This window comes from Trichoplusia ni, unplaced genomic scaffold (genome assembly GCF_003590095.1).
Source record: "Trichoplusia ni isolate ovarian cell line Hi5 unplaced genomic scaffold, tn1 tig00003613, whole genome shotgun sequence".
Classification (NCBI taxonomy): Eukaryota; Metazoa; Arthropoda; class Insecta; order Lepidoptera; family Noctuidae; genus Trichoplusia; species Trichoplusia ni.
The window spans coordinates 32825-47618 of NW_020800424.1; the positions used below are offsets into that span (position 1 = coordinate 32825).

A 14794-nucleotide genomic window follows, 5' to 3' on the forward strand; every position below is an offset into this window, starting at 1 on the left:
ACTGAAAAGTGTGGTTTAGGTAGAACTAATCTAGTCATGCATCAGATTGATACGGGAGATTCTTTACCTATTAGACAAAGATACTACCGCGTTTCTCCAGAGAAGCAACGTATTTTATCTGAGGAACTGGATGAAATGCTAGCTCTAGGTGTGGTTGAAGAATGTGAGAGCCCTTGGTCTTCCCCTGTCTTACTTATACCTAAAAAAGATGGCAGGCTTAGATTCTGTCTAGATAGCAGGAAACTAAACTCGGTAACTAAAAAGGATGCCTACAAATTACCCTACATATCTGAGATTCTAGACAACCTGAAAAATGCTAAATACCTAAGTAGTATAGACCTATCTAAAGCTTTTTGGCAGATTCCAATTTCTGAAGCTGACCGTAACAAAACTGCGTTCTACATTCCGCATCGTGGTACCTTCAGATTTGTCACTATGCCTTTCGGGTTGACAAATTCACCGGCTACACAACAAAGACTAGTTGATACCTTATTCTATGGACCTGAATTTGAAAACTCCGTATTTGTTTACATAGACGATATTGTGGTGGCTAGTCCTGATTTCGAATCCCATATTTCTCTACTACTAAAAGTTCATAAAAAACTAAAAATGGCTAATTTAACTATTAACTTTGAGAAATCTGTTTTTTTTTCGTAATGAACTTAAATACCTTGGCTATGTAATCAACTCTAAAGGTCTTCATGTTGATCCTTCAAAAATTGAGACTATTGTCAACTACCCTACACCTACAAATAAAAAAGAAGTTAAGCGATTTCTCGGTATAGCTTCGTGGTACCGGAAGTTCGTCCCTAACTTCAGTTCAATTGCTGGTCCTTTAAATAAATTAACTTCTACAAATAAAAAAAATAATCCTTTTTCTTGGACTACCCAAGCCGAGGAGTCCTTTAATAAATTAAGAGAACTATTAATTTCTGCCCCTATTCTATCTTGCCCCAATTTTAATCTTCCCTTTCAAGTGCATACAGACGCTAGCGATTATGGTGTTGGAGGCATGCTAACCCAAATCACAGAAGGAGTTGAGCACCCTATTGCCTACTACAGTAGAACCTTGACTGGACCTGAAAAGAACTATAGCATTACGGAGCGTGAAGCTTTGGCTGTTTTAACAGCTTTGGAACACTGGAGATGCTATCTCGATAATGGCATGAAGTTTATCGTCTACACTGACCATTCAGCCCTCAAGTGGTTCCTAAATCTAAGTAACCCAACGGGACGGTTAGCTCGCTGGGGTGTCCGTCTATCAGCCTTTAATTTTGAAATTAAACACAGGCGTGGCGTTGATAATGTTATCCCTGATGCATTGTCACGTTCATGTAAAATTTCGGCTATAAATTCTAATAACATTCTACTTAATACTAATGATCAGTGGTACTTAAATATATTTAATGGTTGTCAAAATTCCCCTACATCTTTTCCTAATTACCTAGTTAAAAACAATCGTTTATTCCGTTATTCAAAAAGTAATAACCCTTTACATAAAGAGTTCGAGTGGAAAGAAGTGATTCCTGCTGAGTCGAGACAAGCTATCGTGCTCGAAAACCACTCGAACCCAACAGCGGGTCATTTCGGAATTTTTAAAACTTTTAAACGGTTAAGTCTCAGTTATTTCTGGCCAGGCATGCATGCAGACGTTGTAAAAGCGGTCACTTCTTGCGATACTTGCGTCGCGCATAAACACCAAAATCACGCGATCCTAGGTGAAATGGGTAGACCTAAACCTTGCACTAGACCTTTCCAAGTTATTAGCGTCGACCTAGTAGGACCCCTACCCCCTACCAGGAAACTAAACACCTTTATTCTAGTTGTCACTTGTTGTTTTAGTAAGTATTGCTTACTATTTCCAATCAAGCGCGCTACCGCTGAAATTATTACCAAAATACTGGAGGAGCATGTATTCCTAATACATGGCATCCCTTCCACTGTGATTTTGGATAATGGTAAACAATTCGTAAGTACCACGCTTAAACATATGCTTGAGAAATATAAAGTCCCTAAGTTGCATTTTACACCTAAATATTCACCTCAAGTAAACACAGTTGAACGTTATAACAAAACGATAATGACTGCCATTTCCACGTTCATCTCTAACGATCATCGCATCTGGGATCTACTAGTACCTAAAATACAATTCGCTGTGAATTGTTCCGTAAATGAAGTTACTGGCTACACTCCTTCATTTCTGGTATACGGACGTGAATTAGTAACTTGTGGTACACATTATATCGACACTGATACTGAAGATGATTTAATTTTCCAACCTCGCGATTACTACGCGGAGAACATAGGTATCCTATCTTCTATCTTTAATAAAGTTCAATCACTACTTCTACAAGCTCACAGTCGTAATAGTCTACATTATAATTTACGTCGGAAACCGGCTGAATTTAACATTGGTGATATAGTGTGGAGAAAGACGTTTTACCTTAGTGACAAGGACAAATATTTCAATAAAAAGTTAGCACCGAAATTTATAAAATGTAAAATAATTGGTAAAAAATCTCCTCTTGTCTACGAGTTAGCTGATATGTCTGGAAAACCACTAGGCTCCTGGCATATCAAAGATATTAAAATTACAAATTATAAAACATAGTAACTATAAATAAATAAATCTAAAATAACTAAATTACAAATTATAAAATAAACTAATATATCTAACCTAGTCTTAATAGTAACATCTTATCTACTTAACTTATGTATTAAATATTATATCCGTTTTTTTACATACAAACTTACTAACGAGAACAATTGATACTATATAATTGTTACTCTGTTTGTTAGAGTCTCAAGTCATAAACTAAAAGGCTAAAGACGGTGTGATACCTTGTATGTAAGCGTGAAGTATGAATGTTAGCCTGAACGTATTAGTAAGTTTGCAGTTGGTAGTGATAGCGGATTTTCTTTTCTAAGTACGGAAAATCCTTCACTTCGCGGCGGGGTACTGTAACGTTGTACCTTGCTAGCTCTAAGAATAGGTTAGAAATTATAAAACTACAAATAATTACAATAAAATCATTATAAAACTTAACTCTAAAATTATTAAAACGCCTTAATTAAACTAAAAGAAACACAATTTTATCACTTATAAATTTAAACTACATATTAATATAATTAACTGTCATAAATATACTACGGAACCCAATATTAATTGTTTACGCAAAGGTCCGCGCATCTATTGCGCCTGCGCATCGCTAAACAAGTTAAAAACCGGTCGCGCCGCTCGCCACTCTTCGGCTCCGCTCGGGCACATTCGTTAAATGCAAACGGCAGACGACTTAAGTGCATCAGACGTGACGGCTGTGTCACACGCTCTCAGATACCGTAACATCGTGCCTAATTAATACGTGGTTGTTCTAAAAAACAAATCCGAATCGGAAATCCCGCTGGGGTAAGTTTCCATGCATTGCTTGATAGTGTTTCTATTGTAAGGTGTTCTCCTTTGCTTAACATTCTAGCTAGAATCAGCTGTTCCTTTTTTTTCTTTTGTTGCTGGGACACTGTGACCTTTGGACCCGGCTACGTGGTCCGAGCTCTGTTAACGCTTGCCTTGTGTCTGCGCTTCCAGGATTTTATGTTCCACCTTGGACCCTCGCTTCGCAACCTATCACTACCTTGCGGCGAGTGGAAGACCGACCGGATCCTGTCTGGACTACCGGAAGCGTACCTGGGAAGGAGCAAGGCCGCCGCCAGAGCTACCCACGGTTCAGGCCAGTGTTCCCAGTTTACTTCTACGACCTCCTGATCTGGGTGTGATTGGGGCAACGGAAGTTGGCCGAAATAAAGACAAATTTCCTCAAAAAAAGATTTGCTTTATTTGGACCTACCTACCTACCTACCTGCCGGCAAGCCTACTACCAGGCAAGTGCCGCATTATAATTGCAGCTTGCTTGCTTGCTTGGATCAACATCAAAATCAAAAGATTGTGGGCCGTTTTCCAGGCCCTTTCAAAACGTTACAATGACTCTAGGCGCACTAGGCGATCTTATCCTCATTTTTCTTAATCTCAAATCCATTTGTGTGAAATATACTTTTTATACCAAATCTACTAAAATAAATACTAATGGCAATAATTCAAGTGATTGCAATTAATTAGTGTTTATTTTAGGAGTAGTTTTTGTTAAGTTGTTATTAAGTGACTACGAACAGTTTTTGCGTCATTACTGAACATAAAAGTTGCATGACAAGTGAGGTTCAAAGTTGAGCTAGCAAAAACACTAGCCGGTTGACGTCAGTGTGAAAACCCGATTTAAAAACTATAAGTTATAAGTTCAAATATACTTAAAAAGAAAAAAATCATACGTCTGGATTTTCTGCAAATAATTAAATGATGTTAGAAGACTTTTATGTTATGTATTTATGTGTTGCGGTTTTGGCTTTATTACGGAATGATAAGCACGAGGTGCAGGTTCAGTTCCGACGTAGAAAAAGTACCCATTAAGTATATTTTTTTAAGTTATACGTATTGTCTTGATTATTCTAAGACACAACTGAAAAACGGTGAAGAAAAAAAGCCGTCAGGAAACTTTCATTGTAAATATTGGTGTTTGAAATCATAGATGCGTTTGCGTAGCAGTGGGATATATAAAGGCTAGTGGCATATATTATACAATCTTTTTTACGACTCTTTTTTGTTATTTTTCTTACCGAAAACGACTTCTAGTAGTTCCTACGCTAATTAATATAACTGTATAGGAAAAAAGTAAATATTGGTTTCGAACGATTTTATAATTCACCACAAAGAATATATTCTTACGAGAATCACCGATTAATATGAAGTTTTAAAGTTAAACTGGGGTCAATGTAATGTGGTTAAGTTAATCACATTGCTTTGTTAAATTATAATGTATTACCGAAGTTTTTTTTAATAACGCCATGTCCAACATCCTTGTTTCTGAAGTAAGGGTCACTGACTTTCCACAAAAAAATTGTTTATTCGCCAATCAATTTTAATAAGTTACACCAAAGTTTCAATCGATTACAGTATAATTTAACGTAGGTAATAATTATGTCAGTATTTTGAGTAAAATTAAAAAATAATAAAATCCTTACAGGTGTATCTCTATTGGTTCCTTGAGAACAAAGAAAAACAAGGCTTAGCCGTTAAATAAATTCTTATAAAGATCTTTTTTATCCACTACCATTCATGTAGTTCATTTACATGAAAAACGAGAGGTCCTAGCAAAGATAATTCTCTTACTTATTTACGTATTAATTAAATTATTTTTTTCTTTAGGTAGGTATTTCATATTTTAAATATGTTTTTATATTCAATTCGCCTGGATTTTCGCGAATAGCAAAGTTTTGTAGTACTAAGCACAATTAACGCTAGGCTAGCACTAGTCTTTATAAAGAAATATAGAGGAGCGTTTCTATTATTTTAAAGTAGATATTAATTTTGCGACAAAAGTCGAAAAAATTAATTTAAAAAATGAATAAAACCTACCTTAAAAAGTCGTTGATAAAAAATAAGCTGTTCTGTAGCCAGGCCTTAATTTGTCACTTCACATCAGCAATATAATAATATTAGACAGACATGCTCAAGAGAAATTAAATTAAACAAATTCGTGCGTCATACAGAAAAAAGTGCTTAAAACATTAGTCAAACATGTACCCACACTTAAAATATGGGTAGATCGAAATCGTAGCGAATATCAATAGAACATGGCTAAATGTAATGTAAATTAATACTCATATAGGATAGTAAACAACGCAACACGTGCAATATAAAAAATTGCAAGGAACAAGTCACAGCGCATGCGATACTATATTTTCCATCTTACGTGTGAGCGCGTTTCGTAGCGCGATCGTCAGTGACGTCAGAGCGCCGCGCAGCCTCGCGTGGTATCGCTCGAACATGCGAATATCTATGCAGGTTTATATCATCGCTAGGATTACTTAACATGCACTGTTTATGAATTGAATATGCTGCTACAATAATACTGGGGATCGATGTGTTATTCAAAATTATATCTACAATCTTCAATGCCCCTTGCATTGAAAAGGCGTCGCCGCGTCGGTACAAAAAAGCTACAAAACTACTTACACTAATATTTATCAAAATAATCAATGCTGAAGCTATCTAGAGAACAACTTTCTGTACATACTACTAACGCCATCTAACGTCAAAGTATCTAACTAATATAACAGCGCCATCTATCGCCAGACTTGAGAGCTACTAAGTTACTTACATGCGGGATGGTCGTACAGTGGCGTGACATTGGTGCCCTCTAGCGGTCCTCCGGCCAACTTCGCTGATATAGTCTCCAAGAACTCCCTGATCTTCTTCAGTTCTCCACGCGTGGGGTCACTCGGGCCAGGAGTGTCGTAGCCGTCGCATTCTTCATCTAAAAGCGTGAACAATGGATGTTTAATAACTGTACTTATCTGCATCCTGTCTGAATGACACTAATATAGTAAGGAAAAAGCTTTGTAGATGACGAAAATCTTAAATTGATTGGTTTTGAAAAAAAAAATACAATTTTTATCAAAGCAGTTTCATCCAAAATATTCAAGAAACACAAGTAAGAAATTCATGTTTCAATAAAACCTATAAATTACGAGTACAAAAAGCAAACAATTTATGAACATTTAATGGATCTAAAACACGATAATTGCTGTATACAACAACAATTACACCATCAAAGTTTTATGACTGAATAATTGAATATAATGGACTAATGATGTTGTTCCATATCTTTAGGATCATGTTATTGATGTTGAACCCTTAATTTGGCATTTGGCTATGTATGGGCTTAGTTTCTTGCTATATTGTCCAAAAAATAGCGGCCACTTGTATTTTTTTTTATACATGAAAACCGGCAGGAAACTCTGCATACCGAACTATTTTCTTGTTGGTTTTTTTCTGAATCTTACATCATTGTTTCAAAAAGCCTAAAAACCTGACAGCCTGTCGAACCTCAGAACATTGACATCGCCCAGTAACAGGGTGGCGAAGCCATTCGGCTTGTGGCTTGTGTGAAAAAATATTTAGTAAAATGTAGTCGGAGCCTCAATTCCGCTATTTACAATGACCGATGAATGAATGGAATACTCCAAAACTAATGTATATCCTTATTTTCCTACCATCTAAGTTCACATTATGCAATGTAAATAAACGTATTGAGTATTGGAAATAGGATTAAAATACTTCTAAGATTTTTTCGTAAATGTCGTGAGCTGCACACAGCAGAGCTTAGGATAAAGACGTGAATACTGACCTATTTGCTCCAGCTTGTCGGTGGAGATGCTCCACGGCATCACGCTGAGAGCTCGCTGCACTTGCTGAAGGAACCACGCGCCCGACTCGAACTTCACCGGTCTGGAAAATATATTCATCCTTTATTCATGGACTCTATTAACTGAATGTGATGGGTCAAAAGCTAGGTGAAGGGTTTTCGATTTGGCAGAATTAGTCAATGATAAAACCTTAGCAACTATGTATAGTGAGTATTTCTATCCCTCGCCTAATTGGGAATATGGCAAACTATCTCATAGTGGTGACAAAATAGTCTGTCACACATTCGCCTGCTGTATTTGGAAATAGTTGTATTGTTTTGTCGTCTCAAACAAATGCTCGTAAAACTAATCGTTTTAATTTATTCAAAACTTTGGTAACGAATTTTTAGATCATGATGCCTAATTAGTTCTACGCATCTAATTACAAAGATGCGCTTGCCTGATAATTATCATCAGCGTCCGAATTATTCACACGCGTGTTATTTTGACAAGGTTGCTCAGACTCTGCTTAGCACCGGAAACACGCTATTTTGTAAATATTGTAATTAAGGTGCTATTAGTCATGCAATAGACGACCTGGTTAGCACTGGGGTCGCAGTTCGGAACGCTGTTTAACTAGATATGGATACCTATGACGAGGGCAAATAAGCATCCTTTTTTGTAAAAAAACTACCTCTTTGGATCTGATGTTTTACGTGTGTCTTAAATGATGTTTTTCAATGCAATATTACAGAAAATTTGTAATTTTTCTTTAAAAAGAGATGATTCTAGCGTAAATCAGGCAGAACTGCCTGATCAAATTACTTTTACCACTCTTCAGCTACTGCTCCCAAAACAAGGATGATTTGAGAACTTTCTTACCCGGAGAAATCGTTATGGGCTTCCTATTCATCGGGGAAGAGGTATGATATTAAGTGTTAGTCACTTCTCATTAAACTGTGACCCGTTGCGCTGCGAACCGTAATGCGCTGGAAACTACAATGATCACACCTTCCTTGGCCCTTTTGGACAATCCCACTGACCCGGCGGCAGGGGTCAGCTCAATTTACAGAGCTTGCTGAAATCTCTCTTAGGCGCGCGTGGAACACGTTCCTAGTATTGATCGGACGGTGAACTGCCCATCATTTACTATAGTCCCTCGCTTACGGTGATCTATATGAAATATTCATCAAGTAGAGGGTTACTTACTCCGGTGGGTAGCAGATGCAGGGTAGCGCCCCGCCGTGCTTGTCGCCGCCGCAGCTACGACACACGCCGTCGTCCCGCGACTGAATACATCTTCTGCCGTCACGCTCGTTCCTGAAATAAACAATGATTAAGTTATTAATTATATTTCTCTTTGGTTAGGCCAAAATATATGTAAGTTGAGGAGAGCTGTTTGTGGAGGTATCTGTTACTATAGGTCCACTAATCCCGGCCGTTATATCCTCTTACTACTTCGGTGGTCCTCTTACGGTGTCAGAAGATCGTACGCGTACTTGCCAATAGATGTAGGTATTGTTCAGCTATCCGTGCAATGCATGGTCTCTCATTTCTATTGGCATTATTTCCTTTCAAGATCCGGACAAAAAATGTAAACCAAATCCTAACGAAAAATCCCGAGGACAGTCAACAGTCAACTATTATAAGTTTTGTAGAACAAGGCTACCCAAAATGAGATTGCTGATTGCCTGATCAAATAATGTAATTACGTTTTGTAACTATGGAAAGCTTTTGTTAGACAAATTTCATACAATCTGATGAATAATGTGAAAGGATTTGCATATGTTGGTAAGGTGTTGCGCTTGTACGTTCTGCGAGCCTAGTAGTAGGTAATAAATAATTTTACGAAACCTCTTGTATGTGAAAAGTTGTTAGTTGATTTTGCAAGAAATAACATGATGGTCCCTGATGTAAACATTGATTTGTATTAGGAAAATTACTTTAAGGTATTTCCCTTTTTAATATTCCTTCTTTGTCAAATTTGTAGAAGTTAGTACACAGCTAATAATTAAAGAAGGATTCGAACCTAAACTGACTTTGTAGACATAGAAGACAAGATTATTACATTATTTACCTTTTTCTTGTATGTTAGGTTTTACCAAATGTTGCATGGTTACAAGTCCAGTACTTTAAAAAAAATACGTTTCCTTTCTAAATACAAAGAAAGGATCGAAAACGTGCCCAATAGATGTTTATTAAACTTTTTATTTCCTATTTTAATAAAGTTGGTAAGACAGGTAATTGAGTAATGCATTGGGCCATAAACATTAGCTTCGGAGAGACGGTAACTGGTGGCTGTGACGAAAACCTTACTACACACGGTTACTTATCATAGAGAAATACTTGTAATAGTTGTAATAATATATTACACATAATGTTTGGCTGCAAGATGGTGGCTATGTCGCATACAGGTGAATAAAGTATTTGATATAAAATATTTTGTAATTAGTACGTAGAATTGAATTTACTTTATTAGTTAACATTTGACGAACTTATGTTAGAACCTTTTCTGCATAATAATCAATAAATGATTATGTGAATACTTGTGTACCTTTTTAAATTTCTCATACTGGGCCCCAATTCCGCTATTTACAATTTCCAATTTATCTGCCAATGGAATAATTCGAAAATTAAGTATTCGTAAGTATTCTGCCCCGGACTGAATTTCAAATTATTGTGTTGTAAAAATGCTTAGGAGAGTTCGAATAGTGTCATTTTAATCCAATTGCCATTATTCATCGGCCATTTTTATTAGTAACGGGGACCAAGTTTTCTCCAAGACTCCAAATCTCTCCAATCAAGCATTTTGGTGAACTCATTTAAGTAATGAATGTCATTTGGCGTTCCTTTAAGAAAGGTCAGACTGACCGCATTAAGTCCCAATTTCTAGATCTCAAATTCTGATGAGTCATGTGTTAAATACATTACCGAAACAATAAAATAAATGTCAAAGTTCTTTATAAGTCAGGGCTGTTCGTAGTTGGGATACTTGCAAAACTACGCTCTGACGAAAGTTAAGAGAATAATTTTGTTCTGTGTTAAGTCCATCAGATGAAATTACGAGGCGCCAGTTTCAGTCATATCATTACATAATCTGTAATGCTGGCTGAATTGATCTTCTTCACAGTTAGAGCACTTAGGAAGCGGTGATGGTTGTGCAAATGAGGGTGTTTACCGAATGTTGTGTTTGACTTCCGAAAGGTGATACTTAGTAGCCGGATATTTTTTTTTTATTATTTCTTAAAGTCTACGCTCTCACCAATATGTAGTAAAAAGACTGCAGTGATTTTGTGAAATAATCCAGCGATCCCTAAATTCGCTTAGATCTCTATTTGACTACCGTCTAAAATCACGAATCATTTCATATTTTCTGAGCTTTTTATTAGTCAGAAGAGTAATGTGTATTGCACTGAGTGAAATGGCACTTAATAGAAAAAAAAAACAAGTCATAACTTAAGACTTAGATCACTTTGTTGTTTTATGATTTTTTCATCCTAGAAAAAAAGGAAATTTTCAGGAGCTACAGAAAGTCAAAGTAAAAAAATGAATTATTGAATTCACTATCTAGCAAAAACTCATTTGTGTATTTTATTAATGAGTCTTTATTTCTTTAAAAGTCAATAAAACCCAGTTCATTCCTTAATCTACACACTATCCTTTCACATCGAGTATGCAGATTACGGCGCGGTGCAACTGGGCGCGACTGGTTGCAGTCGGGTGGCGCCCGGTTGCACAACCGTCGCAGATCAACTCCGCCACGTTTTGACACACCGTTGGCTAATCTCCCTTCAGATCTCGAGAACTTTATAAAGTGGCGTCGAATATTACTTTCATATGTGTTTGTTGTTTTTTTCTTGCGCAGTACTGGTTGTAGACACCAAGGTTGTTGGTGAAATAATGTTGTGATTTGTGGAGTCGACGAGTGATTCTCACGTGCCGGCTTGGAATAAACACTTGTTTCTTTTGGTCTGTATTTTTCCAAAGGCACTTGTTTCCTGAATGAAAATATTTCCTGATTAAAAAACTGGACTTAAATAGCGGAGTGTTTACATTTAGGTACTTATAATTTTACGAAGTGCAGAACAAAATAAGCGTTCATTCACCCTAAAAATTAGGTTGCCGAGTATAAAGAGTTCCGAGTTCATTAAACTTTACAGAAATCTATTTTCTTCATTGATTCACACACATCCAATTTCTGAAATATAAACTTAAACCACCAATTACAAGGGATGTAATTAAAATATTCCATACCACACCATCTCACCCTACTACCACGGCCCGATAAGCCTTTCAATTGCAGAAGCGGGATGACGCTCTACGCCGTCTAATGTTCTCTCTCGCTTCCACATCTGTAGAACTCTCGGTGGTAGCAGCTCTTAAAGGGGTGGGAACAGGTAGTAACTGATTAAATGTCGTTTGTATTCATGAGGAACTCGTTTCGTTGTGGCGTCAAGGTCGGGCCAAGGTTATCCGATTATGCAACTCTCACATTTAATTTGCAGATTTGAATGAATCGCCTAATATGTTCTAGTAAAGAAGTTTGGTTGTGTAATTCAGTTGAGGAGTGGCCTCCGATGAATGTGGTATCGAAGTATAATCCTGGCACCGTGTAAGTAAAATTTTTATGACTCGTGGTAGTTTATAATGAACTAGTTATGAGTACTATCTCATACTCTTCCGCCACTTGTCTCTCTCATGAGTCATGAAAATTAAATGCGTACACAAAACCAGAATTCAAAAGATCTAAATAATAAAAAACACCTTATAATTACATAATAACTCATATGTCAGACCACGGCCAGATGTCTTGGTTGCCTATAAAAATATGATAGACAATTGTTATAAACTGGTTTCGAAACTTCAAGAAAGATACTCTTATTATGATGTCAGTTTTTTCCTTATTTATAAGGAGGTCCTTGTCATCGCGGACTGTCGAGTGGACATCGTAGTAAAAATCACGCTAATTCGATTTCTGCGCAGGAGGGTTTTTGTGATCTACAATGGCTTATTCTGGGTGTAGGTGCTCGTTTATGTATATGCTTTTAATACTTGTGCAAAGTCCTTTCCCGTTCCCGTTTCGCGTTGCATTAAAGTGGCTCTTGGTGACTGTAGCTGGCTATTCGCACATTTTGTATTAAAAAAGGAATTGAAGTCTCTCCTTCTTTTGGTCTTATTGCAAACAATTTCGAACAATTTATGCCAATTTCCTGCCCTGCCCTGAAATTTAAATTAATCTTTAAGTAGTTTCTAAAATCAACCTACATTACATCTTGATCAAAATAATGAGTATAATAATTCAGCGATAATATATTAATGTTAATCATGTTATCTCGAACAAGGATAGAATATATATCGATATCCGATCGCGTGTTCCAACAATGTATCCGATTACTGGGAGCTGCGCATGCGCCGCTACTGGGCGACTCTACATTGCGGAAGAAATTCTTACATTTAATATTTAATTATTTAAATAAAACTTAGATACTATTAAAAGTGAGCTTAAACATTATTTTACAACGCAGACGTATTTAGAAGAATAGAAAACCTCCTTGAAACTAATAATATTACTATTACTAATTATAATATACTTATTTATTTTAAGTTTCCATGTTTTATGTAAGTGACGAATAACTTCTTTGAAAAATAAAGATCTTTAGACCGAAACCGAAACTGGCTCTACCTGTGCTTATACACTCACACAAAACGGTTTTCATGTTCTCATAGCTGAAGCATCTGAAAACAAAAGCCTGCTTTGACAATAGCGTCACGTCACGTCACACGTCGCTCAGGGGATGTTTAAAGGTATCATTCCTGTTTTATAAGTGCCATCCGCTTTCTTGAGAATTGACTTACTAATTACAAAAGAGGTTATGTATTTGAAGTAATCAAATCTGATCTTTGTTTGGATGCAGTTAGAGACTTAAATTCTAATTACATAGATACACAAGTAGGATGACGTCAAATTTGTTTCTAAAGAAAAATAAATGATAAGTGGAGAAAGAAATTTCAAGCGAATATAGGGAAAAATTTTGACAGTTTTAAGAAATATTTGATCTGCCTACAGTTACAGGTGAAATAAGTCCCTTAATTAATTAATTTAAGTATTTCTACTTAATTTGGAACTGTTCAGTGCACTTAGATGCCAAAGAGTTTAATTATTATTTACGTTTAGTTAGTTTTGATTACATTGACGTAAGATGTTTTCACTGTTTATAGAGGCGGGTGAGAGATCACGTTTGTTTAGTAATTAGAATAATGGGAGTAGCCTTTGAACACATGCGTTATAAGTAGGTATAGTTGATAGCATGCGCTAGTAAGAAATATATATTTTTTTTTCAAGAAATACCTTTTCTTCACTAAAGAAATAAATCCTTGAAACATTTATGTCCCATGCACAGAGACAAGGCTCAGAAAAAGCATTCAGGGGTCCAAAAATGATTGTCCTAGGCGGGGATTGTGAGTTTATCGTGATGACATATTTCATTTGACTGGATCCGTGCAGTTAAATGTAATGAATATAATTTGAAACACAAATAAATTTTATGAGTTTAAACTAAATTTTAAACTTTTACTATTTTATTTTCAAAATCCTTTCGAAAGTCATTTGGATCCTATATGAAAGTTTCATCACCTGTTTATTGGTTGGAAACACGCAAACTGCAACCGATAATTTTGGTTAAGAAAAGGTTCTGATTTGCTACTTAGTCTTATTGCCTGCTTATCTTGGTATTTTTTATCTGCAGATTTCAGTATTTTATCGAACTTTTATTACCCTTAACATTTGCCTAATCTTATAAACATCGTTATACAAGTAGATTGCAGTTAATATCTGTTAGCCAGTTAAATGTTGGTATTGTCAAATAGAATCTATTTAAAGCCTACTCCGTGAACGTCACTGCACTTTCACTATTTAAGGCCCTTTTGTTTTGTCACTTCAATAGGCAAGCTAAGATATAGGTAGAGAATTTACGAGTTGTTGCCCTTTACCCCTAAACTTAAATGAATAAGATCTCATTTTAGTCTGCATTTCCTACAGCCCTAAAATAATTATTTCTTAAGTATTTAAAGTTTTACATTTCATACTTTAATTATTATTACTATAATTGCATTTTTATCCAAAAGACGAACACATAGCACAAGAGTCAATTAATGTCAAATTATTCTCAGCACATTATCCGAACTGACCCATAGGACCAGTATAAGAGTACCAGACTAATTAAATAAATAAATAACAGCAAGCAATTCAGATGACAAGCACCGATACCTCAAATAAAAAAACAAAGTACACTAGTATTCATTGCACCTGTTATTAAATAATAGTTTCAGAGCTGTGATAGCTATGAAATTACTGCACTAAAGCAATTAGACACCCTTCGTAAACTCTAGGAATGATTTTATGGCGACATGAGGCAGGAAAAGTACCATAAATGCCAACATTATGACGTAAACGGACATAATTCGCTATTTTTTAACATGATTGTACTTCTGTACTTGCACTTATGTTTGTAAATAATTACAATTGATTTAAGTGCACACCTGCGTCTTTTATTGTGTAATT

The 14794-nt window shown here is 36.0% G+C and overlaps 1 protein-coding gene across 1 annotated transcript in view; it reads right to left on the reverse strand.

The window, feature by feature from the left end:
- Window positions 1-5447: 5447 nt before the first annotated feature.
- Window positions 5448-14794, reverse strand: part of LOC113507979 — a 39740-nt gene continuing 30393 nt past the window's right edge. Inside the window, exons 3-6 of the mRNA XM_026890916.1 lie at window positions 8443-8553; window positions 7236-7336; window positions 6207-6362; window positions 5448-5882 (exon numbers count right to left, since the gene is read on the reverse strand). Of these exons, the coding sequence (XP_026746717.1) occupies window positions 5764-5882; window positions 6207-6362; window positions 7236-7336; window positions 8443-8553 (487 nt within the window). The 3' untranslated portion in view covers window positions 5448-5763. The remainder of the gene's footprint in view (window positions 5883-6206; window positions 6363-7235; window positions 7337-8442; window positions 8554-14794) is intronic.